At 58.7% G+C, this 25,549-nt stretch overlaps 1 protein-coding gene across 8 annotated transcripts in view; it reads right to left on the minus strand.

Moving 5' to 3' along the window:
- Positions 1 to 8,918: 8,918 nt before the first annotated feature.
- UNC13A (unc-13 homolog A) overlaps positions 8,919 to 25,549 on the minus strand; it is a 37,726-nt gene continuing 21,095 nt past the window's right edge. For 5 of the 8 annotated variants that reach the window (XM_052801518.1, XM_052801514.1, XM_052801517.1 and 2 more), the window contains 20 exons: positions 25,080 to 25,148; positions 24,855 to 24,944; positions 24,555 to 24,689; positions 24,081 to 24,214; positions 23,790 to 23,875; positions 23,410 to 23,536; positions 23,226 to 23,322; positions 22,942 to 23,085; positions 21,849 to 21,932; positions 21,487 to 21,564; positions 21,118 to 21,206; positions 20,810 to 20,962; positions 20,539 to 20,662; positions 14,580 to 14,636; positions 14,316 to 14,396; positions 14,037 to 14,184; positions 12,898 to 12,954; positions 11,281 to 11,373; positions 11,044 to 11,203; positions 8,919 to 10,757 (listed from right to left, as the gene is read on the minus strand). In XM_052801518.1, coding sequence (XP_052657478.1) covers positions 10,469 to 10,757; positions 11,044 to 11,203; positions 11,281 to 11,373; positions 12,898 to 12,954; positions 14,037 to 14,184; positions 14,316 to 14,396; positions 14,580 to 14,636; positions 20,539 to 20,662; positions 20,810 to 20,962; positions 21,118 to 21,206; positions 21,487 to 21,564; positions 21,849 to 21,932; positions 22,942 to 23,085; positions 23,226 to 23,322; positions 23,410 to 23,536; positions 23,790 to 23,875; positions 24,081 to 24,214; positions 24,555 to 24,689; positions 24,855 to 24,944; positions 25,080 to 25,148 — 2,295 coding nt within the window. In that variant the 3' untranslated portion in view covers positions 8,919 to 10,468. Of the gene's footprint in view, positions 10,758 to 11,043; positions 11,204 to 11,280; positions 11,374 to 12,897; positions 12,955 to 14,036; positions 14,185 to 14,315; positions 14,397 to 14,579; positions 14,637 to 15,873; positions 15,904 to 16,979; positions 17,019 to 18,889; positions 18,896 to 20,538; positions 20,663 to 20,809; positions 20,963 to 21,117; positions 21,207 to 21,486; positions 21,565 to 21,848; positions 21,933 to 22,941; positions 23,086 to 23,225; positions 23,323 to 23,409; positions 23,537 to 23,789; positions 23,876 to 24,080; positions 24,215 to 24,554; positions 24,690 to 24,854; positions 24,945 to 25,079; positions 25,149 to 25,549 lie in introns of all 8 variants that reach the window. The other 3 variants (XM_052801516.1, XM_052801515.1, XM_052801519.1) reach the window with 2 other exon arrangements.

The following is a 25,549-nucleotide window of genomic DNA, read 5'->3' on the forward strand; positions in this document are numbered from 1 at the left end:
TGCTGCTGCAATTGCATCTCCAGTGGTATCTTCCCTGGCGTCTGTATCTGCAATGACATCAGCATCTTCAAAGGTATCTTTGTTTGTCATGGCATCTGCGGAGGCATCAACATCTTCAATGCCATCTGCATCTGTAGTTCCACCTGCAATGTCATCTGCATCCGCAGTGTGATCTGGCATGGTCTCTGCAATGGTATCTGCATCTGCTATGGCATCTTCATCTGCAACGGTGTGTGCCTCTGCTATGGCATCAGCAAGGAGACTGTAATGATATCTCCAAGTTTTTATTTTTTTCATCCCGCAGCAGCCTGGGCACTTGTTGTTGCTCAAAAGCCAAATCAGTGGGAGGAAATGGCACATGGGCTGTTCCCACAGAAAGCTGGTCAAGGTTCCAGTCCCAGCCCTATAATTTCTTGTCAGAGAGGTGCTTGCAAATGAGAAGTCGTAGCCATAGCTGGAGCAGAAACCAGAGTAAAAGCAGAAAAAAGAGCATCAGGATGGGCAGGCAGGTGGAGCTGATTGTGGAACCTCCCTGATTTTCCCATCTGGACAGAGGTATTACTCAATTTCTGACCTGAACGGGAAGCTTCGCTCTGATACTTACAAGTTATGGAACGTAAAGAACTCTTTATGTTTCCCGTTTGTTCAGAGATCTTTGCTTACTCTCTACTCAGGAAAGGGATTTCTTTTTTTTTTTTTGATACTTGATCTACCAGTAGTCCAGTAATTATCCCAAACATACCAATAGTGCATTTGTGATGGGAAACAACGTTCCAATTGCTGGCATAAATGGCTCGGCTTAATATCATCAAAAGAACCAGACCGTGGCCACGTTTGGTACGCATCACCAAAGGCGGTCACTTCTGGCCAAATTTCCTGAAACAGGGCTCAGGTTTTTGATGACCCAGCCATCCCATCAGTAAACTTCCAGTGTAGCAACAATTCATCTACCAGGGACCTCTTCACTATACTTTATCTGCCTCCCATTATAATAAAAAAATAATTTCCTTACCAACAAACAAGATCCACATTTCACTACCCCGTGCCCGAGTATCTTGAGGTGAAGTCACCCACAAGCCGGCAGTGCCGATCATCAGGGTCTGGGTGGCAGTGAGACGCTGGGTCAGGTGAGCTGGCTGTGTCCCAGCTGAGTCACCAAACTGTCCCAAAAATTTGCAAGTGGCCCGTGTCAACAGAGGAGAAAGGCTAGAAGGCAAAGTATAGAATTAAAAGGGTAGATATTTATTTGTGCGCATGAGGTGTCCCAGCCAACTTGGGGCACTCCAAATGTGGTTTTACACAGGATTCTCATACCCTTCAAACATTCAGGTACAATATGATTTGACTAATCACTAACACACACACGACAGATTACTAATCATAGTAAAACTTTGCAAAGCAATGGTGTTCCTGCAGCATTCTTGCTGCTTGTCTATTGATCCAGATGTCCCTGGAGTCAGTTTTGCTGGAGTAACTTGTCTATGATGCCAGATGATATTGGGAGGGTTTCAAATACGTGTCAGAGGGGCTGGGATGCTGGTGTTATCTTGGTTGTCCTGGAGTATCCTTTCTCCTTCGTGGACAACTCTAAGCTTTCGCGAAGCAAAGTCCTTATCTCCAGGGCCAGGCTGTCCTTTAGTTTGTTTTACTTAAGCATGACCAATACCAAAGTCTCCAGGAAAATTCCACTACCTCATCATGTTATTACAGTGTATAATGTGTACTCATTCTCTCTCTCAAAGAAGTTGATACACTTTAAAGACTGGTTCATATAATAGTTAGAGAAGGGAATTTTCATGACATACCTTATGGGTCCCACCAGCCAGCGCCCCAAAAAGCCAGTGACAGGGTGATGGAAAGCCATCTGGGGGGGATCGGTCTCCTTTAGTGATTAGAATTGCTGCTGCAAATCGGAAATCCCCCTGCAGTGCTCACAGTATTTCAGTGTCCCCGGCAGAGCCGTCCCACAGCGTTTAATCTCACTCGCTCCTGCGAGGAGGTTTCTGCCCTCTTTCCCTGCCCTCTGGCAATCAGACCCAATTCAAATCTCGGCACGTGCTGCACAGCACTGCACGCCTTGCTCCTGGCACCCCCAGGGTACTCGTCCTGCTGCTTGGTGCTCTAAGGATGCTCTGCCCTTCCTGTGCTTCCCCAGGAATGGGTGAAGAAGACACCAGCCACCACAGCCTCAGTGGGAGGACTGGCTGCCGGTGCAAGCCCAGCAGATCCTCCGGCAGGCGATCCAGGGCTGGATTAGCCATCGGGGGGGACAAAATTCCCCAAGGACAGAAAGAAAGAGCGGGAAAGGGGTGCTGCAGGAGGGCAGGGGGCACCTGAAGCCTCCAGCCCTCATTTCCAAGCCCAACATTAGCCCAGAGCTGGCTGGAGCAGGGCTGGAGCCAGGCTGGGAAGCACGGCACCTGCCCTCCATGCTGCCTTCTCTCTGTCCAGGAGATCGGCTGCTCCAGGAGGAAGGAGCTGTGGTCCTTTGCACAGGACCTGCACTTGGTAGGGCACATCAGCATAAATGTGGGGCAGCCAGGGCCAACAGCAGCCCTGACACCCCACACCATGGGGACCAGCTACCACAGGGCTCCCCAAACTCCTCCAGCTCCTGGGGGCTGCCTCTCCCCGCGCAGCCGAGCAGGGACCCCCGTGCTCTCTCCTCACAGAACACCCTCTGCTTCAGCCAAGGGCGCTGCGCCTTCTTCCTTGTCCCCAACATCATCTTCGCCATCAGGCTCACCAAGAACTTCTGCCCCATCCACAACTGGCTTATGTAAGCCGCAGGCACGGGGTGAGCGAGCTGCCCAGGGTGGGAGCACAAAAGGAGGGGAGAGGGCTCCTCCTTGGCCCCCCTCTGTTTTCTCCTTCTCCCTCTGCAGCTCTGTGGGGTCAGAGGAGACCTGTCCCTCCCACATCCCCCGCATCACAGCACTCAAGCTCTAGGCCAGGGGTCTACTGGGTGCGGTGGCAGACCCTGCGCCCCAGGAGCTCCTGTCAAGCTCATGTCCAAGCGTTGCAGAGCTCCGGGTCCCTCCGACATCTCTTCCTCAGCCTCCTTCAGACTCTGAGCATCTGTCAGGGATGCTCCCAGAGCCTGGCTGATCTGGGGTGCAAGGGAAGGGTCCCTGCAGCTCTTGCTAACTGCTGGCATACCCCTCGCACTGGCAGACACTGCAGGGAAGGACGCCCACCCGCTGCCCCATGATGCTTCCCCACACCTGGGACGGACCCCTGGCATGGCCCCACCCATGTTCCCCAGGTAGGGGAACATGAACGTCACAGAGCTTCACTTCCCTGACAGCAAGACCAGGACTGATCTCTGGACCATAGTAGTGAGTTCTGGATGTCAAGTCCACCACCGGGCCCATTTCTTTGTTCTGCTCTTGGCTTTTCTTAATGACATCACGAGGTAAACATCTCTCCTCCAGATGAAGGTTCCGACTGCAGCTCTGAGAGGAAATAGTGTTGAACGGCAGGCATTAAACGCAGGTGCGCTGCAACAGGTTGATGGAGGGAGGAGGTCCATGCTGCAGAACCTCCCAAAGATCATCCCTTCAAAGAGAAAGACACAGGCAACGAGCAAAGGCAGACGCATACTGACGTACAAGTTACACCAAGCCAAACCAGAACACGCTCAGACCCTCACTGCTTTGGGACTGTTCAGCTGAGGGTTTCCCAGACTGACTGAAGACTTGAGACTGGGGCAAAGCGCTGCAGCATGACAAACACTCCCAGTTCTTGTTTGGCGAAGGCTATAGCACAGGCCTTCAGCAAAAATGGAGGTGAACAAACAGCACTGCTCCCTGTCATGAGCTCCGTGACCCCCACGGATGTCACTGTCGTGGTTGAACCCCAGCCGGCAACTGAGCACCACACAGCTGCTCGCTCGCTGCCCCTCAGCGGGATGGGGGAAGAGGATCAGAAGGGTAAAAGTGAGAAAACTCATGGGCTGAAATAAAAACACTTTAATAATTGAAATAAAATAATTATAACAATAAAATGTAATTAAAAGGAAAATAACAAAGAGAGAGTTATAAAACCCAAGAAAGACAAGAGATGTAAATGAAAATAATTGCTCACCACCAACTGACCGATGCCCAGCCAGTCCCCGAGCAGTGGCACCCCGCCAACCTCCCCCCTAGTTTTATTGCTGAGCATGATGTCATATGGCATGGAATATCCCTTTGGTCAGTTGTGGTCAGCTGTCCTGGCTGTGTCCCCTCCCAATGTCTTGTTCACCCCCAGCCTACTTGCTGGTGGAGCGGTATGAGCAGCAGAAAAGGCCTTGACGCTGTGTAAGCACTGCTTAGCAATAACTCAAACATCCCTGTATTATCAACACCGTTTCCAGCGCAAATGCAAAACATAGCTACTGTCAAGAAAATTAACTCAGCCCAGCCAAAACCAGCACAATGACCCACGGTGTTTGTTTTAGGCATAACCGCTGCGCTCAAACCACTCCGGAGCAGAGCTCGCCCCCAGCACACAGTGGCAGGGACCTCCAGGCATAGCCGGGTGGGCAGCTTGCACACACCAACCCCTCACAGCTTCTGCTCCCGAAACTTGGCTCTGGCACTTCATTCGTTGGGCCGCATGGCCTCCAGGCACCTTGCAGCACTGGTGGGGGCTGCCCACAGCATCTCTCCTGCCCTAACAGAGCCAGCCCGGACAGATCTCCTTGTATCCAGGCTGTCCAGGCAGTGCTGCCGGCACCCAGAAAGCTGCCAACGACCCCCAGAAGCTGTTCCTCCTCACCCCCATGGCATGACATGCTCTGACTGGTCAAACAGCAGCGAACATGGTATAGTCTTCTCCCTGCCCAGTTATAATCCACCTACCAAAAATAAACACCAAAATGACACCAGCATTGCCCCCCAGTACCTGTATCCTAACCCTGTCCTTGCACCAAGGGGGTACCTTCCTGGGGGGAAGCAGGGCATTTCCCAGGCATTGGAAAGGTCTGGCAAACACCCCAGGGCTCCCTGGAGAGAGGCAGGGCCCTGACCAGCCCCTAGCAAAGCCTGGTATCAGCCCCAGGGGTCTCTCTGGAGGGCAGCAGGGCATTGCCCGAGCAACTGCAAGCCTGGAAAAGGACCTGGGGAATTCTGTAGCTAGGCAGGGCTGCTTATGTCACCCGATAAAGCCCCTGGGGCACTCCTGGGGGCACCGGCCCCCCTTGAGGCTTCCAGCAAGGCTCACTGAAGGCCTCGGGGCAATCTGGATGGCAGCAGAGCACTGTCGAGGCCATGGCAAAACCTGGTGAAAGCCCCCATGCTCTCTGTAGGTCATCAGGGGGCCAACCAGGACCCAGCAAAGCCTGGCGAAAGCCCCAGGACACTTTGAAGAGGAGCAGTGCCCTGCTGTCCTGGTTTCAGCTGGGATAGAGTTAACTGTCTTCCTAGTAGCTGGTACAGTGCTATGTTTTGAGTTCAGAGCGAAGAATGTTGATAACACTGATGTTTTCAGTTGTTGCTCAGTAGTGTTTAGACTAATGTCAAGGATTTTTCAGCTTCTCATGCCCAGCCAGTGAGAAAGCTGGAGGGGCACAAGAAGTTGGCACAGGACACAGCCAGGGCACCTGACCCAAAGTGGCCAACGGTGTATTCCATACCATGTGACGTCCCATCCAGTACAGAAACGGGGAAGTGGGGGGCAGGGATTCGCCGCTGGGGGACTGGCTGGGTGTCGGTCGGCGGGTGGTGAGCAATTGCACTGCGCATCATTTGTACATTCCAATCCTTTCATTATTGCTGTTGTCATTTTATGAGTGTTATCATTATCATTATTAGTTTCTTCTTTTCTGTTCTATTAAACCGTTCTTATCTCAACCCACGGGTTTTGCTTCTTTTCCCGATTTTCTCCTCCATCCCACTGGGTGGGGGGGAGTGAGTGAGCGGCTGCATGGTGTTTAGTTGCTGGCTGGGGTTAAACCACGACACCTGCCTAGGCCCTGGCAAAGCCCAGTGGAAGCCCCAGGACTCTCTGTTGGGCATCAGGGCTCAGCCTGGGCCCCAGCAAAGCCTAGCTGTGGTGCGTTGACCTAGGCTGGTTGCCAGGTCCCCACCAAGCCACTCTATATCACTCCCCCTCCTCAACTGGACAGAGGAAGAAAATAGGACAAAAGGCTCACGGGTTGAGATACTTATAGGGAGATCACTCAGCAATTACCGTCATGGGCAAAACAGACTTGACATGGGGAAATTAGTTGCTAATCAAATCAGAGTAGGGTAATGAGAAATAAAAACAAATCTTAAAACACCTTCCCCCCACCCCCACCCCCTCCCTTCTTCCAGGCTCAACTTCACTGCTGACTTCTCTACCTCCTCCCCCGAGTGGCACAGGGGGACGGGGAACAGGGGTTGCGGTCAGTTCATCACAAGTTGTCTCTGCTGCTCCTTCCTCCTCACGCTCTTCCCCTGCTCCAGCATAGGGTTCCTCCCATGGGAGACAGTCCTTCACAAACCTCTCCAGCGTGGGTCCTTCCCACGGGCTGCGGTTCTTCACAAACTGCTCCAGCATGGGTCCTTTCCACAGGTTGCGGTCTTTCATGAACGGACTGCTCCAGTGTGGGTCCCCCACGGAGCCTCAGGTCCTGCCAGAAAACCTGCTCCATCCTGGGCTCCTCTCTGTGGGACCACAGGTCCTGCCAGGAGCCTGCTCCAGCACGGGCTCTCCACAGGGTCACAGCTTCCTTAGGGCACTGCCACCTGCCCTGGCATGGGGTCCTGCACAGGCTGCAGGTGGATATCTGCTCCACCCTGGACCTCCATGGGCTGCAGGGGGACAACCTAGTCTTCATCACAGGCTGCAGGGGAATCTCTGCTCCGGCACCTGGAGCACCTCCTCCCCCTCCCTCTTCACTCACCTTGGTGCCTGCAGAGTTGTTTCTCTCACGTATTCTCATTACTCTCTCCTGGTTGCTGTTACGCAGCAGTTTTCCCCCCTTCTTAAATCTGTTCTCCCAGAGGTGCTACCACCGTCGCAGATCGGCTCAGCTTCGGCCAGCGGCGGGTCCATCTTGGAGCCGGCTGGAACCGGCTCCACCTGACATGAGGGGATAGCTTCCAACATCTCACAGAAGCCACCCCTGCAGCTCCGCCAGGTACCAAAACCTTTCCACGTAAACCCAATATACCAGCAAAAGCCCCGGGGCACTCTGGCGAGAAGCAGGGCTCCTTGCGGGTCTCGTCAAAGCCAAGTGAAGTCCCTCAGGCTCTCCTGAGGGCAGCAGAGCTCTGCCCAGGCCCTGGAAAAGACTGGGAAAAGCCCTGGGGCAGTCGTTATGGAAGCAGGGCCCCTGTGGGTCCTGGCAAGGCCTGGCGAAGGGCCCAGGGCTCTCTGGAGGGCAGTGGGGCCCTGACCAGGCATAAGAGTAAGGGACAAAAATATTCAAAACCAATCAATTTGACATAAAAGGACCCCCTGACTGACAGGAGTGAGACCCAGAACAGACATGTTTATGGGGCCTCCTGGAAGAAACAGGATTTATGACAGGCCACTTAAACAGGCTCCCCACACCCACCTTACAGAAACTATGGGATAACTGTGAAAGGGATTGCACCAATGGCCTGGATGTTGGGAAGGTGCTAGATAAAATTGTCCTGCCTGCTTCTCCAGCCCCACTATCGAGAAGCTAATGGAGGAACTCCCAACCCCCAGGCCAGTGAGTTCCCATGACCCATCCCAAGTGGCCAAACTTTTTGGAATAAATATTTGTGATAGCCTTTGTATACCATTCGTGGTAAATGATAGACATTCTCTCTCTTTTTACACGGGCACAGGAGCCCCAGTATTGATGATTAAAGCTAGGGATGGCGCTGCATTAATCCAGAAAGCCTCGAGAAGGGCTCCCAGGGATCACTGGGAAAAGACAAGAGTTCCCAGTAGCCGGATAGAGTTGGACTCAATGATCTTTAAAGGTCTCTTCCAATCCAAACCATTCTGTGATTCTAGCAAAGCCCAGCAACAGCCCCGGGGCTCTCTGGAGGGCAACAGGGCCTCACCCGGGCCCTGACAATGCCCACCAAAGGCTCCAGAGTACTCTGGAGAGCAGCAGGACCCTGCCTGGTCCCTGTCAAAGCTCAGTGAAAGCCCAGTTGAAGCACTCTGGAGGGCTGCAGACCCCCTTGAGGCTTAGGGCAAAGCCCGGCGATGGCTCTGGGGCTCTCTGGAGGGCAGCAGAGCACTGCCCAGGTCCCAGCAAAGCCCAGCGAAAGCCCCAGGGCTCTCTAAATGGCAGCAGGGCACTGCCCAGGCCCTGGCAAAGCCAGGCAAAGGCCCTGGGGCTCTGTATGTCATCAGGGCCCCAGCTGGAACTTGGCAAAGCCTAGCAAAAGCCCCAGGGCTCCCTGGAGAGAAGCAGACCCCTGCCCAGGCCCCAGCAAAAGCCCAGTAAAAGCCCCAGGTCTCCCTGTAGGGCACCAGGGCCCTGCATTCATCAAATCCATATCACTCCAATTTAGTGGCAAGAAGGTTTTGGGTGACTGTGTCAAAAGCCTTATGGAAGTCTAGGTAGATGATAGCCATAGCTCTTCCCTTGTCCACTGACGCAGTCGCTCCATTGTGGAAGGCCACTAGATCAGCAAGGCATGGTTTGCCCTTCGTGAGGCCGTGTTAGCAGTCGCTAGTCACTCCCGTGCCTGGGAGTTTGCAGGCGATGGTTGAGAATAGAGTGACACTTCTCAGGACAGGTCTGTCCCGGTTCTGTTTAACCCCTGTCTTGAAGCTCTTGGCTTTGCAAAGGGTGGGTGCACTGAAGAGCAGCCCTCAGGGAGGCTGAGTGCAGACAGAGTTGCTGCAGCGACCCTGGACTATTTATTTGGTGTTAACCTTAAAGGTGCAAGTGCTAGATTGGGGTGGGAGTGGGGATGAAGAGCCCCTGGGTGCCTGCCCTCCCACACCCCCACAGTAGCTGCAGTGAAGGGTGTGCTTTTTAATGTCAGTTATAATAAAATATTTTTACAGAGCCCAAAAAATTCAAAATAGTGCAAAACATCTCACTGTCATGCATCCATGGTAGCCGCCGCCGGCAGTGCCGCGCGGGGTGGTACAGACACACAGGCATCAGTGACACATGTGCTACAGGAGCAGAATTGGTCGGTTCAATCACATGCCGAACAGGACAGTTTGGGGAGGGGCACGAGGCCAGGGGCACCACGGTTGGAGGGTGCAGGGCTGAGCCCCAGCCTGGCCGTGCGGGAGCAGCGGTTAGAAAAGGGGTGTAAACATTGAACAGAAACAAGAGAGGAAAGCTAAACCCTTTGGTCCCAGGCAAACCCTATAGAAAAAGGACCATGGGGGCCAGTTGGGGTACCCTGTTTTGGGATGGGGCTGAGAGCGCTATATTGACTTGTAGGGTCATCAGGCCTCTGTCTTCCCTGGTACTTAGGGCAAGCTGGCCAGCTGGGGTGGCCATCCCCGACACCACACACCCTGGCCTCCCGGGCACTCGCACAAGACACGCACACCACTGATCACGCAGAAATGGTGGTTAATGGGAAACTGGGGGGGAAGGGTCCTCTGGTGTGGGAGTGAGAAGGGTCTTGCTTGCGCCAAGGAGGTCTCATGGGCGCTGCTGCACTGCACAGGGATGGCTGGTCCCCACTGGCCAGAGCAAAGGGAAACAGGTCCCTCTGCTCCAGCTCCCCCAGCCCTCACCCCCAGGCCCTGGCACCCTGGGGGTGACAGCGGGGCAGCCCACAGTGGCAGCAAGGCAGGGAAGACAGGATACGGGCCGGGGGCTGCTCCCTGCCGCTCCCGGCCCTGGTGATGCTGCTGCCAGCCAGGGACAGGACACTGCGCAGGGCACGCAGGAGCTGCGCCGCCGACCCAACAGCCCCAATAGCCCTTCCAGGTGCAGGACACAGCCGTGTTGTCCGGCTGCCCCGTGTATGTACAGCTATTTACATATGTACAGGGTGCTCAGCGGGTGGGAGCCTCCCTGTCCCTCAGGGCGCCGGCCATTGCTCGAGGGATAGAGACAAGGGGCCGTTGGCCATCGTGCTGTGCCAGCCACTCACGAACACCCCCAGGTGGGACGAGACAATACCCCCACCCCCAGCCCTTTCCTTGCATCGCTGGATGAGGTTTGGGGCTGGGTAGGACAGGGTAGGGTCAGGGATGGGCCATTAGGGTTCCTCCATCTCAGACAGGCTGGGAAGAAGTAGATCTGTCCCATTGCCCAGTCTGGGGTCCAGCCCTTCCCTGCAGCCCCACCAGTCCCAGCACCTTCCCATCGGGTAGGATGGGGGCATGGCCATGCTCTGCACCACTGTCACCCAGCCAGTCTGGCCAAGGGAGGGATGGGGGGGTTCTGTCACTGCAGCCATGTCCCCCCCCACACCCACACCAGGGCTGGGAAGAAGACTCCTCTTGTGGCCGCTCTTATGGCTTATACATGGCTGGAGGATGCTGTAGAAAAGGGGCCAGGAGTGGGGGGAGAGGGCTGGGGAGTGGAAGGGGTTTAACTGCTGCCCTCCTCGGCCGAGCGTGTGTCCGACTTGAGCTTGACGAACTCCTTGGCCACCTCGTCATTGTTGCGTTGGGAGAGGATGCGGAGGACAGTGAGGCCAGTGTCATCCATGTGGATGCGGCGGCCCAGGGGCAGCCAGCAGGCACAGCCGGGTCGCTGCAGGATGTCACGGAGCTGCAGGACAGCGATGCCCACTGTCCGGTCCTCACGGGCAAAGCAGTAATCCTTCACGCACACCTGCAGCTCGTAGCACTCAGGGCCCGTCTCCGTCCCCAGCGTGCTGCGGGGGGGCAAGGGACAGGCAGTGTTGACATAGGGAGTCATGCTCCCAGGCCCCCTGGCTCTGCGACAGCACCCTATATGGGTGCTGCCTCCCCACTGCCCCTAAAAAAGCCTTTTTTTTTTCCTTTTCCCCAATCCCTGCTTTTACCAATGAGAAAACATTTAAAACATTGCCCGGGGGACAAGCAAACTCACTGGCAGATCCCAGGAAAAGGGGGTCCCCACATTGTGGGGACACACCCCCCAGCCCACCCCCACATCCCCAGCCCCGTGGTGCTACTCACAACTGGAAGCTCTCATTGTACTTGGGGGCCCAGCTGTTGTTCTTGGATTTGGTGGCAAATTTCCTCTTCTTGTCACTGAGGTGGGGCCCTATGATGTTGACTTCGATGAAGGGCCGGAAGATGCCCGACGTCTGCCACTTGAGGTCATTCGCGGCCACCACTGCAAGGAGGGAGCACGTGAGGCTCACAGGGCACTGCCACCTGCCAGACCCTGACATCCCAGCCGGCAGAACCCACCTTTGACAGTGACTTTGTGTTCGCCAGTGCCAGGATGGGTGAAGAGCTCCACGTGGATGGACACCTCCCCGACAGGGTCATCCACAGCAGAGCCTGTGTGGCAAAGGGAGGAGACATAAGTGCCCGTTCCCCCTGCGTCCCTGACATCCCCTGTCCACCACCAACCCCACTGGAGGAGGCAGGTCACCCACCATGGGGCGGGAGGGGGTGAGCAGTAGGATTTGGCCCAACTTGGCCTCTGCCAAAGAGTTCTGGGGACAGCAGCATAGGTGCGCAACTGTCAAGGACAGCTGGAGCTGGCACCAGGCTGGGCTGGGGCACGGCAGGACATCCCCAGCACCAGGCTGGCTCCCTGTCATCCCACCCCACATCGGCAGGGCCCAGTGAGACCCCCTTGCCCAGGCAGGGGCGGAGATGCCTGGGTGGGATGGGGCAGGGGACAGTGGCCCAGCTCCCCCTACTATAGGCATGGGGGGGGTGTCAGTGCTCCATGCATGGCTACGAGCATGGGCACAGCACCAGGCAGGAGAGACCCGATCTGGCCCTTGTGCCACAGGGCAGCCGTGGCCCTGCCAGGGGCTTGGGGCTGACGTGCTCCCTCTATCTCAGGGACCACAACAAGCCCTGGGGTCCCCGAGCCTGGGGAACTCAGGTGACCTGCGACCAACAGCCCAGCCCACTCCCTCCCCGCCAAGAGCCGTGCATGCACCCATGGGTGAAGGAGGGAGTGCAAGGCAGAGGGACAGGCTCCATGAGTCAGACGGGCCTGAGGAGACCAAACCGAGCTCAGCGGAAAGTTCCCAGGGTGGAAATAACAGTGCAAAGGAGGACACATCCCCATGTGTCACCGCATGGCCCCCAGGACGAGGGTGCCAGGCTGGGGGGGAGGCTGGTGATGGCACACTCTCCTCTCCATCCACCTTCATCCTCCGCCCCACCCCAGCACCCCATCCCCCCAGGCACCCGCCACCCGGGCAGTGCCGCATGCTGAGCCGAAATGAAGGCAATGGCGGGCGAGGAGGGGGTGTCTGGGTACGGGAGGCCAAGCATGGGGTGCAGTCCCAGCCCCTCCGGCAGGGTGCGATGGAGGCCAAGCAGGGCCCATGGAGCTGGGCTCATTCCTTACGCCCCGGGGCAGGTGGACAGAGCTCGCCGGAGCAAGGCTAGTAATGGTCCTTCTGGCAGCAGGGTGGATGGGACACAGACATGGTCATGGCCTCCCCTGGGACCACACGTCCCACCACTGGGACAGCTCCCCAGCTTGCAGGGAGGTCGTGGCAGGTGCCCACCCCCAGGCAGCAGCACTGGGGACAATGGGGGGTGCCCAGAGCTTGCAAGCGAAGGCGGGCACCCCCATCCCCATGGGACACAGCCCCCCTCCCCGGTTTGGGGGGTGATCAATACAGCTGAGCACAGTTCCTCCAAATTCAGCCCAAAGCAGCCCTGGGAGTGTGAGTCTGTGGGCAGAGGGCTCCAGCTCTGCCCACACAAGAGGTCCCCAAGGCCAGCGGTGCTGGGACAGGGCTCCTGGCCACCCCGGCTCGCAGTGCCGGGACTGTTACTAGCCCAGGCCGGCGGCAGCAGGCAGGTGCAGGGGCAGGCGAGCGGCACACGTACCCTTCTCAGGATAAATTTCTTCACTAAGGGTAAACCTAATACCTTTCCCACCATGAACTAGTGGGAAGGAGAGAGAAAGAGACAAGAGACACAGCACAGAGTAGACGAAGAGAGGAGGAAGGAGATGATGTGCGTGGGGGACGGGAACAGTGAAAGAGGGGGGAGAAAACAAAGAGAGAGAAAGATCAGATCTCACAGACAGATGGACGGCCAAGCATCTGGACAACACTGCAGCAACACAGGAGTGCCGGGTACCACCCAGCTCTGAGCCCAGGGGGTCCTGAGGCCAGATTGCACCCAGGGGTGCTGGCACCCACCGGACCTAACCCCGTACCCCGACGTGGCTGGCACAGGAGGCACAGACAGGACAGATGTCCCTTACAGGAGACGCACAGACAGCAAACGCACGTCCCACTCCCTAAGGACGCAAACAAGCTTGGCTGGGGCACTATGCGATGGCCCATGACTGCCACCAAGCATCCATCCCCTCCTCGAGCGGCCAAGGGACAAAATAAAGGGCAGCATTTAGAGCTAAAGATACAGTCCTGCCCTGGAAGGTGCCCAGCACCCTGCACTGCATCACTCTGGGACGGGGGACATGCCCGAGAGGCACCCGGCATCCTGGACAGATCCCAAATCATGGGGTATGTGGGGCACCCAGCGTGCCCAGGACAGGCCCTGGCACTGCATCTGGATCCAGCTGATCCTGCAAGAGGTCTGAGCCCTGGCCAGACTGGCACTGGTCGGCCAAGACTAGCAGCTCCAAGGCAGCACTGGACCAGAGGTGTCTGTGCTAGGTGACAGGGGCCATCCAGAGGGGACAAACACTGTGACGCATGACCTTCTCCCCCACCCATGGGCCCTATTTCTGTGCCAGCCCAGCCATGCCCTGGCACTGGGGACACACTCTTCTTGCTGGTGAGGGACTCAGGGGTGCCAGGCTTCTTCGGGGCACCCACAGCCCCTCTTCACCTGCAAATCATGGGAGGTAAAACCCTTCCCTCCCACCCCTCCACGAGCCTGGCTGGGGCCCCCAACTCCACCGGGACAGAGGCACGGTGGGGCCCTGACCATGGGGCAGCCGTGCCCATGTGTGGGGATAGGGGGCCCGGGTGGGGGCCCAGGGCAGTGCGTCCTACCCTGTGAAGCCTGAGTCTGCACAAAGGTTTTGATGAGGAGGTCAGTGGCCTGGGTGTAGAGGGACAGGGCGTAGCGCAGCGACTGCAGGTCAGGGCTCTTCTCCAGGAATGTCTTCTTCAGCCCCACGCCGCCGGCATGGAAGTATTGCTGGAGGGGGGAGACGGCCACAGTGTCCTCAGTGGCTCTGCTGGAACTGCCCCCCCCCAGTGCCCCCCTGGGTTTGTGCTTCAGGGCTAGAGCCCTCAGGGGCACCCCTTTGTACCCCAGAGTGCCCTCACCTTGATGGTGTCCAGCGCCAGCTCCACCACTGCACATTGCTTTGGGGTCAGGCTCTTGGCTTCCTCCCGCACCATGTGGTCCTGCAGGGCACGAATCCTGCTCTCAGCACGGGACCAGGGCCCCGCTCCCCTCACCCCAGCTGTGCCAGCAAATGAGCATTGGTGGGGTCCTTGCGACAGTGCCAGCCTGCAAAGTGTCACCCGCCCCAGCAGAGAGGAGCTCAGACTGCCTGCCCCCACCCAGCCCAGCCTCCCAGCCCTTACCTTCAGCTTAGAGAGCTGCCCCAGCTCCTTCGCTGCGTTGAAAATCATCTGCGTGCCCTGCAGAGAGCAAAGAGACAGGAATGGCCCCAGTGAGCGGCCGGGCTGGGGGTGCCATGGCCAGGCTGGGCACGCAGTGCCAGGAGCTTGCTGCAGCTCCAGGGACTCCCCCGGCCCCCCCAAGCTTCAGGGGGCTGGAGAGGTGCTCCTCAGAGAGCCCCAGGGGCCACTGGCCATGCTAGGCATGGTGATGCAGGTGCGGGGCTGGCAGCCCCCAGCCCAGCCCCTGAATTCTCGGCACAGGTGTGTGGCTGGGGGCTTGGGGACCTCAGGGCACGACAGCCCCCTGGCATCAGGGACCTCACATCCTGCTCAGCACAAGCAGCTTGGCCCAAGGGTCCCATCCTGCTCCCTGTGGTGCCCAAGCACCCACTTCTGCATCCAACAGAGCCCGGCACGGCACATCATTGGCACCGCGTGGAAAATCATAAGTCATCGGGGTGGGGGGAGCAGAGGGTGAGTGCAGGGGGACAGTGGGCATGGGGAGGATGCGGCGCAGCCCCCCTGTACCCCATAGCGCTGGCAGCCAAGCCAAACACCCCCCTGCCACCTGAACCCATACCCAGTCCCAGCCCCAGGGAGGTTCCTGGCCCCTTTGCACCCCAGGGAACGCCACAGATGGGAGCCCCTGGCCACCTTTGCCTGCCCTGTGCCATGCCACCCCCATGGGCAGGGGCCATGAAGCCATTCCATGGGGTCCACTGGCACAGCTCCTGGAGACACAGCCCCATGGCACAGGCAGATCCCCCTTACCTCCCTGGTCTGGCACCTGCTTACAGGGCTGAGCGCAAGCTCCCCTTCTCAAGCCCTCCAGTGTGCAACATGCAACTGGGTAAACTGGGGCCCAGCGGGGCAGAGCCAGCGATTCTCACTTCCTTCCCCCTCCAGGCACCAGTAGCTCCAGTCCTTCCCAGCAGTAAGAAACCCCAGCATCTATCCCACTAACCATTACCTTCTGCAGGGGTCTGGCCCCCCCATGCCCTCATTTTGTACCCCCATTAACCCTTTGTGCTCCCCCACCCAAGTTCTGTCCCATTAATCCTTCCTTTGCTGTCCCCTTCTCCCCCAGCCAGTGAACAGGCTGGGAGCTGGGGACACTGGTATCACCCAAACAGCACGACAGGACACTGTACTGAGCTGGGACCCCCAAAACCCCACAGCACACGGGACAAGGGACAGGGAAGAGGCGAGAGGAGGGACCAGAGCCAAGTGGGGAGCAGAAGAGCCATGTTCTTACTTCAGTGTGACTGGGCAGCTTCACCCTGCTCTGGAAGAGAACAGCAAGGGACAGTTACTGGTGGCCCCAGCAGCAGCCAGCCACAGGTCTGGGCCCCCCACATCCCCCAGCCGTGCGGGCTCCGGCCCTGTAGTCTCCTCTGGCTGCGCCCCATTCTCCACTGGTGCCACTGGTTCAGCACCAGTTCACACCTGCAAAGGCTCAGCCCTGTGCACTTGCTGGTGAACCTGTGATGAGCGTGCCAGGTCTCTTCCTGAGTGGGGGCAGGCTTGCTCCCCACCTTGTTTGGGCCTCGGGAAATAGCAGCAAGTGGAGGAAAGCAGCTTGCCCAGCATGCTCAGCAAACTGGGGCAGGACCAAGTGTCCCTTGTGAGAGGGGGGGGGAGCCGGGGGGAGCTGCAGGCATTGCCCAGGCAGATGCTGGCATGGCTCTTCCCAAGAGCTGTTTTGGGAGCAGGCAGACTGGAGAGCTATGCTGGGCCCCCAGTCTGGTGGTGGGGAGCACCCAGACAGAGGGAGAGCCCGTGTGTCTGGAGAAAGCCCTTTTGGCAAGTTTTGGGGCTCAGCAAGCCTTGCTGAGGCCCCCCACATCAGGGGGAAGTGGGCTCAGAGGTCCAGGGGATCTCAGCAGCTCCATGGCCCCCAGTGTGCCCTGCACATCCCCAGCACGGCCCAGTATCCTGGGGGTCACCTCTTCCTGAGCCCCCAGTGGTGGGACAGGTTTGTGCCTGGGTTCTCCCATGCTTGGGCACCCTGTCCCAGCCAGGCACCTGGAGGGGTGCCGAGTGCTGTGGAGCAGCATCCCCCGTGCCTGCCTGGGGATGGGTAACACCCCACATACCCACCCACGGGGGCTAAACATCACACGACACCCACTCTCTTCCCCAGGCAACACACAGAAACAGGTCACTGCCCCCATCCTGCACACAGGCAGCACGTCCCGGACAACACGGCACACCTCAACACAACACACCACGCAGGCAATGGCACATCCAGACAGCACGACAGAGGAAGCACGGACAAGCCTGGACCTCCACAGCAGGCGGGTGTGGGGCCACGAGCGTGGCCACGGGGCAATGACACACATGGAGCCCACAGCTATTTACCTTCTCTGTCCCCTTGCCATGTTTTCTCAAGAGCGTGCCCTGTAGAAGCAATGTCAGAGGTTGAGTGGTGGGGTGGGGGGCCAGCGTGGGACGGGACACAGGGGGTGCGGGGCAAGGCTGGGTATATGGGGTGGCCGCAAGCTGGCGGCAAAGACGTTTCTGAGCTCCAAAAGGACAACCAACCCCAATGGGGGACTGGTCCCTGTTGGGGTGCTGGGCCCATGGGGGACTGGTCCCCACTGGATACTGGGTTAGTGGGGGACTGGTACCCTGAGGGATGCTGGGTCAGTGAGGGACTGATGTCTTTGGGGTGCTGGGCCAACTGGTCACCACTGGAATGCAGGATGTTGCACTGATGGAGAACTGGTCCCCACACTGGGATGCTGGGCTTACGTGTAGCTGGTCCCTGCTGGGATACAGGGATGCTGAGCCCATGGGGGACTGGCCCCCCACTGGGATAAAGGGAGGCAGGAGCCAGCTGGCACTGTGTGCGGGCAGCCTGTTGTGCCCCCACATTCCCCTCCAGCTCTGGCAGATGCTCACAATGCTGGGGAGGGAGAGGGGAGGAGAAAGCTGTGCTTGGGTTTTGCACGCAGACTTCTGGTCCTTGCAGTGCCAACCCCACACTGACCCAAGCCCAGCAGTGGCAAGAGAAACAGTGTAAAATGGGGCAGCAGTGCCCATGTGGGGGGGTCCTAACCAGCCTCTTGGGGGGGAGGGGGGGCTGGGGCATGTCTGAATCAGGGGGGGATAGCAGGGGAGTCAGCTGGCAGGGAAGACTGCAGGAGGGACACACAGCACAGTTAGGGCCAAGCAGGGCTGCCAGAAGGATTTCTTGCCCCGGAGGAAAACTGAGGCACAGGGTGATGGGTGAACAAGATGACCTCGTACCCCATAGAGCTGATGCCACCGCAGTCCCCCAGCAGCCTCAGCAAGGCTGGGACATGGGGTCCCCGTGAGGTCTGAGGGGAGGCTCAGGGACCCCCAGGGTCTCTCCAAATGCTGCTGTTGGACACCAAAGGTGTTGGGGGACAGGGGACAGGCGTTCGTCCCCACAGGGATTGGCATCCAGCACCCAACCACCAGTGCCTGTGAAGGTGCCTGTGGTCAAAGCAGGGGTGTGGACAGGATTGGGAGTGGACATGGCCCTTCCCTTGCACCGTGGGGCATAAGCCCATGGCCACAGACTGAGCAGAAGAGGACAAACAAAAGGAAACTGCTCAGTCAAAGCCATGCAAGGACCCAGCAGCAATGCCAAGAAGGGAATCCAGGAGCCTGGGCTCCCTGGGCCATATCCTGACCAGGGAAAAAGTCTCATAACTTGTGCCAGCAACCTGCCCCGCTACTGAGCAACCGGGCCAGGGACCATTGTGTCCCAGGGAGATGCTCCTCTCCGCAGGCAGGGAAAGCCTCTGCCCTCAGTGCCCACCATAGCCACACCCCAGCCAGGGCCTCAAGGGGAAATTGAGGCACAAGGGGTCAGGAAGAGCAGCCCTGACTGCCAGGCACGCACTGCTCCCCCTGCTCATGTCTCCAGTGGCCTCTCTCGCCCTCAGCATGGAGCAAGATGGGATCAGCCTGGGTTTGGCTGTCCCTGATTACATGGCACTGCCCCGTCACCATCCCCTCCCACCCCATCACTAACCCTTGCACCTCCCCACATCCAGGCACCACGAATCCGTCCAGGACCTTTCAACCCCCCAAACCCAGGTGGGGCCACGGGCAAATGCCCGCCAGGAGCCAGTGCCAAGCAGGCAGCACGAGGATGGGGACCACAGAGGTGGACCAAGTTGGGAGCTGGAGGAGGGTGTGGGCAGGGCACGGGCAGCCACACAAGACAAAAACCGGCGAGGCCAGGACCGACACACAGCGGACAGACAGACAGACAGACAGGGAGCTGCCGTACTTACAATCATCTGCCATTGAGAGGCGAGCGGAGCAATTGGAGAGAACAACCATGACATGAGTGTCGGCCCCCTCCTCCATCCTCCCCAGCCCCAGCTGCCCCACAGCTAGGTACCAGCCCTGGCCACCCCCCGACCCCCACCAGCCAGGAGGGACGGCAGAGCCATGGGTGTCCCCCATCTGACGTGCCACAGCACTTGGTATCAATGCCCCGTCACCCGCACCACAGATCTCGACAGCCCTGAAGTGGCCCCGTCCCAACCTGCCCAGTCCTTCCTCACTGTGGCAATGGGGCTCTGCCCCAGGGTGACTCAGCTCCAGGGAGCTGACGGACCCCACTCGACATTCAGCTCTGACACGTAGCCCCACGCTGCCAATCTGCCCAGTCACCCCCAGCCTGGAGCCCAGAGCCACCCTGGGCGGGCTGTCCCCTGCCGTAGGGACCAGCCTCAGCATGGCCCCCTCCAAGGACTGCCTCCCCTCAGGAAAATCGCCCAACAGATCCACGTGTCCATGCCACCTCCTCTGCCCTCAGCACAGGGCTCGCTGCCTCCAGAACACAGCATAGCCACACATGGCCAGGAAGGGACAGAGATAGGGACTGGGACGGCGACTGGGACCCAGTGGCAGCAGTGTTCCTGCTAGAATTGGTCACCTCTGGCCAAGAGTGTGCAAGCCTGGCCGGGTATGATGCAGAGCTGACCTGAGCGGGGCTCTGCACTGTGACAAGGTGCCAGTGAGGTGAGGGCTGACAGGTCACCAAAGTGCTGTCCCTTACAGACACAGCATGAAGAGCCCCACAGCCCCAGAAAGGTAACACAGCAGCCGGTGGCTCCAGGGACTGCAAGTAAGAGCCTGAGCCCAGCTTTGTGACAGTGACAAAAGCCACCAAGAGGGACAGATGTGTGGCTGGCTCAGAGCCCTTGGTGTCACCCTTCCCTGCCTGACCCTGAGGGAACAGCCACACTGGGAAGCTTCAGGGTGCATGGCTACATGTGGGGGAGGACAGACACACAGCGATGCGATACGGAGCCTCGAAGCCTATAGGCAACCTCCCTCTGAAGAGGGGCCATTCCCTGGGCTTCGCTCTGATCCTCTAGAGCCTGTTCAGCCCATGAGCAAGGAAGAGTTCAGCCCTGCTGCAGGGACATACCCCCCCATACCCACATCACCCCCACCCCCGCAAAGCCAGTCCCTGCTCCCCAGGCAACCCCAGCCCCACAGCAAGGCCTATATGCCATGGCTCCCCGCGCTCCAGGAGCTTCCCGATTCACTTCCTGGCACAGGGACCGTGCCTACAGCCGGTGCTGACGAGCATGGCATGGGATGCTGCCCCAGCTCAGAGGGAAGAATGGAGAGGAAAGGACCGGTGCCCCTTTTGGTGCCATGATGGAGATGGCAGGAAGGTCCTTTGGCAAAGCCAGGCAAGAGGGTGCTGGGCTGCACCAGGCACCTGGGTCAAGGATGACCTTTCTCTCCTCCATCCCTTCCCTGGCCACGAGCTAGGGGCAGGTTTGGGGAGGCCACCAAAGTCCCCACCCCCTCAGCAGCCAGCGTGGGCACCTGGCCATCAATGTCCCACACTGGCCTCAATCAGCCACCTGTGTCTCAGCTGCAGGGTCCCCTGTCCCTGGTCCCCCTCTCCATCACTCACCGTCTGGTCAGTGAGCGGGGGCAGGACGATGGTCTTCTCCATCGTGTTCATCACCAGCTTCCAGAGCTCCTTCAGCACCCGCTTCAGCACTGTCTTCTCGCAGATCTTGGCAAAGAGCGTCAGGCTGCAGAGAGGGGATGGGGCTGAAGGTCCCAGCATGGCAACCCTGATGCCACCCCTTGCCCGGTCACCCTGACCCTGCAGGTCCCCCACACTCCCCACACGGCAGGCATTGGGGAGGGTGAGGATCCCTGTTGCCCCCCACACTCACTTGCTGTCCAGGAGATCCATGATGGGCTGCAGGACGTTGTCAGCATCCTGTGCAACGCTGCTGCAAGTGCTGGCAGGGACATTGCCGGTGCCCTTCACCTGGCCCAGGATGTCACCCATCTGCTTCACGCACTCCTCAATGTGCGGCTGGAAACTGGGGACCGCAACGCCCAGGCAGCTCAGCATCCCCCACAGCTGCGCCCAGGACCCGCTTGGCCAAGCAGACCCCCCAGGCTGGCCCCAGCCACAGCTCCTGGACCCCCAAACCTCTCCTTGGCCCACCACCCACCCCCTCTCTCCCAGGCGTACCTGGTGGCAAAGACTCGGCTCAGCTCATCCAGGACATTGTTGAGTTTCACCTGCAGTTCCTTGAGGATATCACTGGCTTCTGTGTCCAGCTGGAGGAAGGACAGGTTGGAGAAGCTGTCAGGGTGCCTGGCCCAGCCCTGTGGGGTCTCTGCACCCCAAATGCACCCCTGGGCAGGGTGAAGCCCATCAGTCATCTGACATGGTGGGAGAGCAAGGTGCCATGGGGTGGGACAGCGCGATCCCATACAGGAGTGAGGAACTGGGGTGTGCTCCCAGCACTGCGGAGCCAGGGAAGGGCCTGCCTCTGGGGAGAAGGGACTGATACAGCCCCTCCACAGGGCTCCCACCTGGAGACCCCCCAATACGCACCTCCTTCCCACCCATGGCTTCAAACATCTTCTCAAGCTGGACACGCAGCTGCTGGATGTTGTTCATCAGGATGCAGGGCTGGAGTGGTGGGATGGAGAGGGGAGTCAGCACCAACAAATGTGGCTGGAACAGCTGCCCATTGCCCCAGGTCCCTCCCACCCTGCACTGGGGGACACAAGAACAGCCATGGTACAGAGCCCTGCCTGGCAGCATTTCAGGGACTGCCATCAGACAGAGACTGAGAGCAGGACCTGCACCATGGGGACCAGCTCTGGAGCTGAGGTGATGGCTGGGGCCACTGTGTGTGGACAGTCCTGCCTGGCAGCACCAGGCAGGTGCCAAGCAGAAAGGAGATACGTCACCACTTTCTCCTTCTCCTTGGAGCAGTAGGAGGCGAAATCCTTGGAGATGATCTCGGCATACTGGAGTAGCACATTGCTGATGGTCTGGAGCCGAACAAGGGCAGCGACAAAGACACCCAGACAGCAGCAAAGAGGAGGAAGGAGGGAGAGAAGGAGACCATGAGTCCCACAGCAGTGAAACAACCCAATGCCTAGATACACCCTGAGACCCCTAGACCCTCCAGCCCCACAGATGCACCAGCAGCGCATAGGCACAGCCACCAGAAGCCAGATCCAGCACATCTGGCAGTCGGAGCACAGCACCAGCCAGCTGCTCCCTAAAGGACAGGGTGCCAAAGAGGACACCAGGCCAGCAGGGTCCTTGGCAGACAGGGCCTGTCCTGCAGTACCCAGCAAGGCAAGCAGGCTGGGCAATAGCAGCCAGGTTCAACTGAGAGTCTGGATCTCCAAGTGAGTCTGCAGTGATGAGACACATCTAAGATCAAGCTAGGAAGCTTATCTGTGGGCCATCATCACGTTTGGTAAAAGAAGCCAGATTCAGACACAGTCCTACAATCATTAGCAAAGCCTATGGGAAGATACAACTAAGCCAGAAACTACCACCTCTACTAATGGCCCTAGACTGAGTTTAAATAGGGGCAGGGGTGGCTGTGTGGGTGGTGGCTCCAGGTGAGGCTGTTCAGGGCCATTAAGACCTATCAGTGCCCTCAGGGCCCCAACACCTGTGAGAAGAGCTGTAGGTGTATTTCAGTATTCACTTGATAATGGCCTCACCAGCACAGCTGTGAAGGCATCAGCCATCAAGCCTGCATGCAAATCCCTCCCACACTGCAGGAAGCCAGTGGCATTTAATTAATCTAGATTAATTAACCAATTAATTCATTAATTAGCTAATCTCCTGTGCTAGCAAAGCTGGGAGAGCCACAGGGTCTTTTGGTGGCACATTGGCTTGAGCATCGCTGTTAGAGGTGGTGTAATGTTTGCCTTGTACTGCTGCCCACAGCTGGATGGGAGGCAGCAGAGAGAAGCCAGGACCCCCAGGGCTAGGGCTGGGACTGTTGGCCCAGCGGCCCCCACCCTGGCAGCTGCCCACCTTGGCAAACCTTCGCATGTAGTGCCCAACAATCTGAGGGTCAGGGCACTCAAGCTTCTTGATGATCTCAAAGCTCTGGTTGAGCTGGGAGAAGACGTCCACCACGGAGCAAGAGAAGAGTGCGTGCTCCGACGTCTGCTGGAACTGGAGGAGTGAGAGGCAGTGTCAGCAGGAGGCAGGGAGGGGAGATTTTGGCCCCGATGGGGACACACTGGGCATCAAGGGACAAGCCCCTTGTCCACCCCAGCTGTGGCTCTTGTGCCCACTGACAGTCCTGTTCATACCCCATCCTTCTTGTCCCGCTCCAGCGCTCCATGCAGGAAATCCCGTGACACCTCTTCATTCTCATCCAGCCACTGGATAACAAAGGGCTCAAACCAGCTGGAAGAGAGGCCCATCCCTGGTAAGGCCAGCCAGTCCCTGGGGTGCAACCACCCCCCTCCCCTGCCCCCCAAGGGCTGCACTCACGCGGGGTACTCAGGCACACGGCTCTTGAAGGAGGGCAGCTCGGTGACATACTCATTGTACAGCCACTTCACCTTGAAGTGCAGGTTCATGTAGTCCGCGCTCTTGCACAGGCGGTGCTTGTCGTGTTCTACACGGGGAAGGCACGTGCATGCGGGTGTTGCTTCAAGCCCCAAACCTGGGGGGCGGCTGCTCCAAGGGCAGCTCTGACCGTGCCAGGGTAACGGGGTGAAGATGGAAGTGCTTCTTGGGTGGGATATAAGCTAGGCATCGTGTTGATGAGGGAGTGAAATGGGTTTGCCCAGGGAACAGGCGAGGTGGGAGCAGAGTGTGGCTCCTGCCTGGTTCCCCCACCTGGCTCAGGGCAGCATGGGGGGACTCACCCTCCATCGCGTACTTCATGTCCTGAGCAAAGAGGTTCCACATCACCTCGGCACTGATCTTCCCCACGTTCAGTTCCTGGGGGAACCTGGGGCAAGGGGGAAAGCACGGACACGGCGTGGACCAGCCCTCCTCTTGGAGATACATCCTGCCCACACCTCCCACCTGCCCCAGTTTCCCCATCTGTAGAATGGATGTTACAACCCACTTCCAAAGGACTAAAGCTACTGCTGCCACCGTGTGGGCATCCCCCAGGGTGTAAAGCAGGGTCCGCTTTCCCCACACCTACTCACTGGTTCAGGCAGGGCGTGTAGGAGTTCTTGTCCTCCTCGATAATGGAGACTATCAGGGTGATGAGCTTGGACCAGAAGTCCAGGTTTTTGATGCTGGGGCCCTGCTCCTCCGGGGGCACCTCGCCTTTCTTAGTCTGGAGTGATGGGGACACAGCGGAGGCTCCAGTCACCCCACTCGTGGGGCTTGATTTCTTGGCGGGGCTAACGAGGAGGCAGGAGGGCTCTGGGAATACCCTGGAGGCCCCCATGCAGCCCCCTCTTGTCTGGCCTCTGGTCTCAACCCCGCAGCAGTGGGGCTCAAACCCTGCCCAAGGCTTGGGGCTCATCCTGCATGGGGCTGAGCCCTCTGGAGAGGGAGCAGGAGCATCGCACAAAGGAGAAGGGCAGGGGGTGGGGAAGGTCAGCGGGGGGCAGTGAGGTCCCCCCGCAGCACCCGGCATCCCAGTGCGTCCCAGCTCCCCCTGACCCACGCACCGGGTCCGTCTGGTACTCGCGACTGTACAGCTCGTGACAGTTGTTGAAGATGTACTCGTAGGTGGAGTTGAGGCAGGCTTTCACGCAGTCCTTCACCACCTGGCTGGCTCGGGGGGGGCTCTGCAGCTCCTGGACCTGGGTGTGCAGGGAGAGAGCGGTGCTGGAGGCAGACCCGCAGCCCTGGCCAGCCACCCGGGAGCTACCAGAGGGCCAGCACAACCCCAGCCTTGCAAAGAACTGGGGCCAGCGAGGGTCAGGCTCCCCACCAGAGGGATGGGGTGAGTGGGGCCCCAGAAATACCTTCATCCGAAAGAAGGTGATGCTGGTCAGCAAATCCACCGTGGACTTGAGATCCTGCAGCCGTTCGGGACTGCTGGCAGGGAAGTTGTTCTGCCAAAGGGGAAGAAAGGAGCAGAGTTGCACAAAAAACTCTCACAGGGGCGAGTGGAGGGGGAGAAAACAGTCACCTGTTGTTTCAGACCTTATTGGACAGGTTGGGAAACTGAGGCACGGCAGGCACCTTACCCGGTACATGGAGAGGTCGATCCGCAGCGAGTTGTGCAGTTGGTCGAGGAGTTTGACAAACCTCTCCTTCTGTGGAGAAACACCCCAGAGCCAGGTAAATGGGGGAAAGGCAGCAGGGACTGTCCCCCCCTCCCCGCTGCACCAGCTCTCTCTGCCCCCAACCCAGGCTGTGCTGCCCCCAGCTCATCCCTCTCCTTCCTGCTGTACTGCTGTCCTTCCTTCCCTCCTTCCTTTATCAGAGCCCTGCGGGTGGGCACAGGATGCCGGCGGAGAAGAGCATGTCCTCACTGGTGGCCAGGGCTCACTGGCAGCCATCAACGGCGCAGTACAGCATTGAGAGGCAACAGCGTGCATCCCCTTTGCTCTCACTGGCCCTCAGTGCCGGAGCCGGGACCGGCTACTCTGCCTTGCCCATTTGAACACCTCCGACCCTGGGCTCGGGGCAGGAGCAGGGAGAGGTGTGCAGGATT

The sequence above is a fragment of the Harpia harpyja genome, chromosome 11, assembly GCF_026419915.1.
Source record: "Harpia harpyja isolate bHarHar1 chromosome 11, bHarHar1 primary haplotype, whole genome shotgun sequence".
Classification (NCBI taxonomy): Eukaryota; Metazoa; Chordata; class Aves; order Accipitriformes; family Accipitridae; genus Harpia; species Harpia harpyja.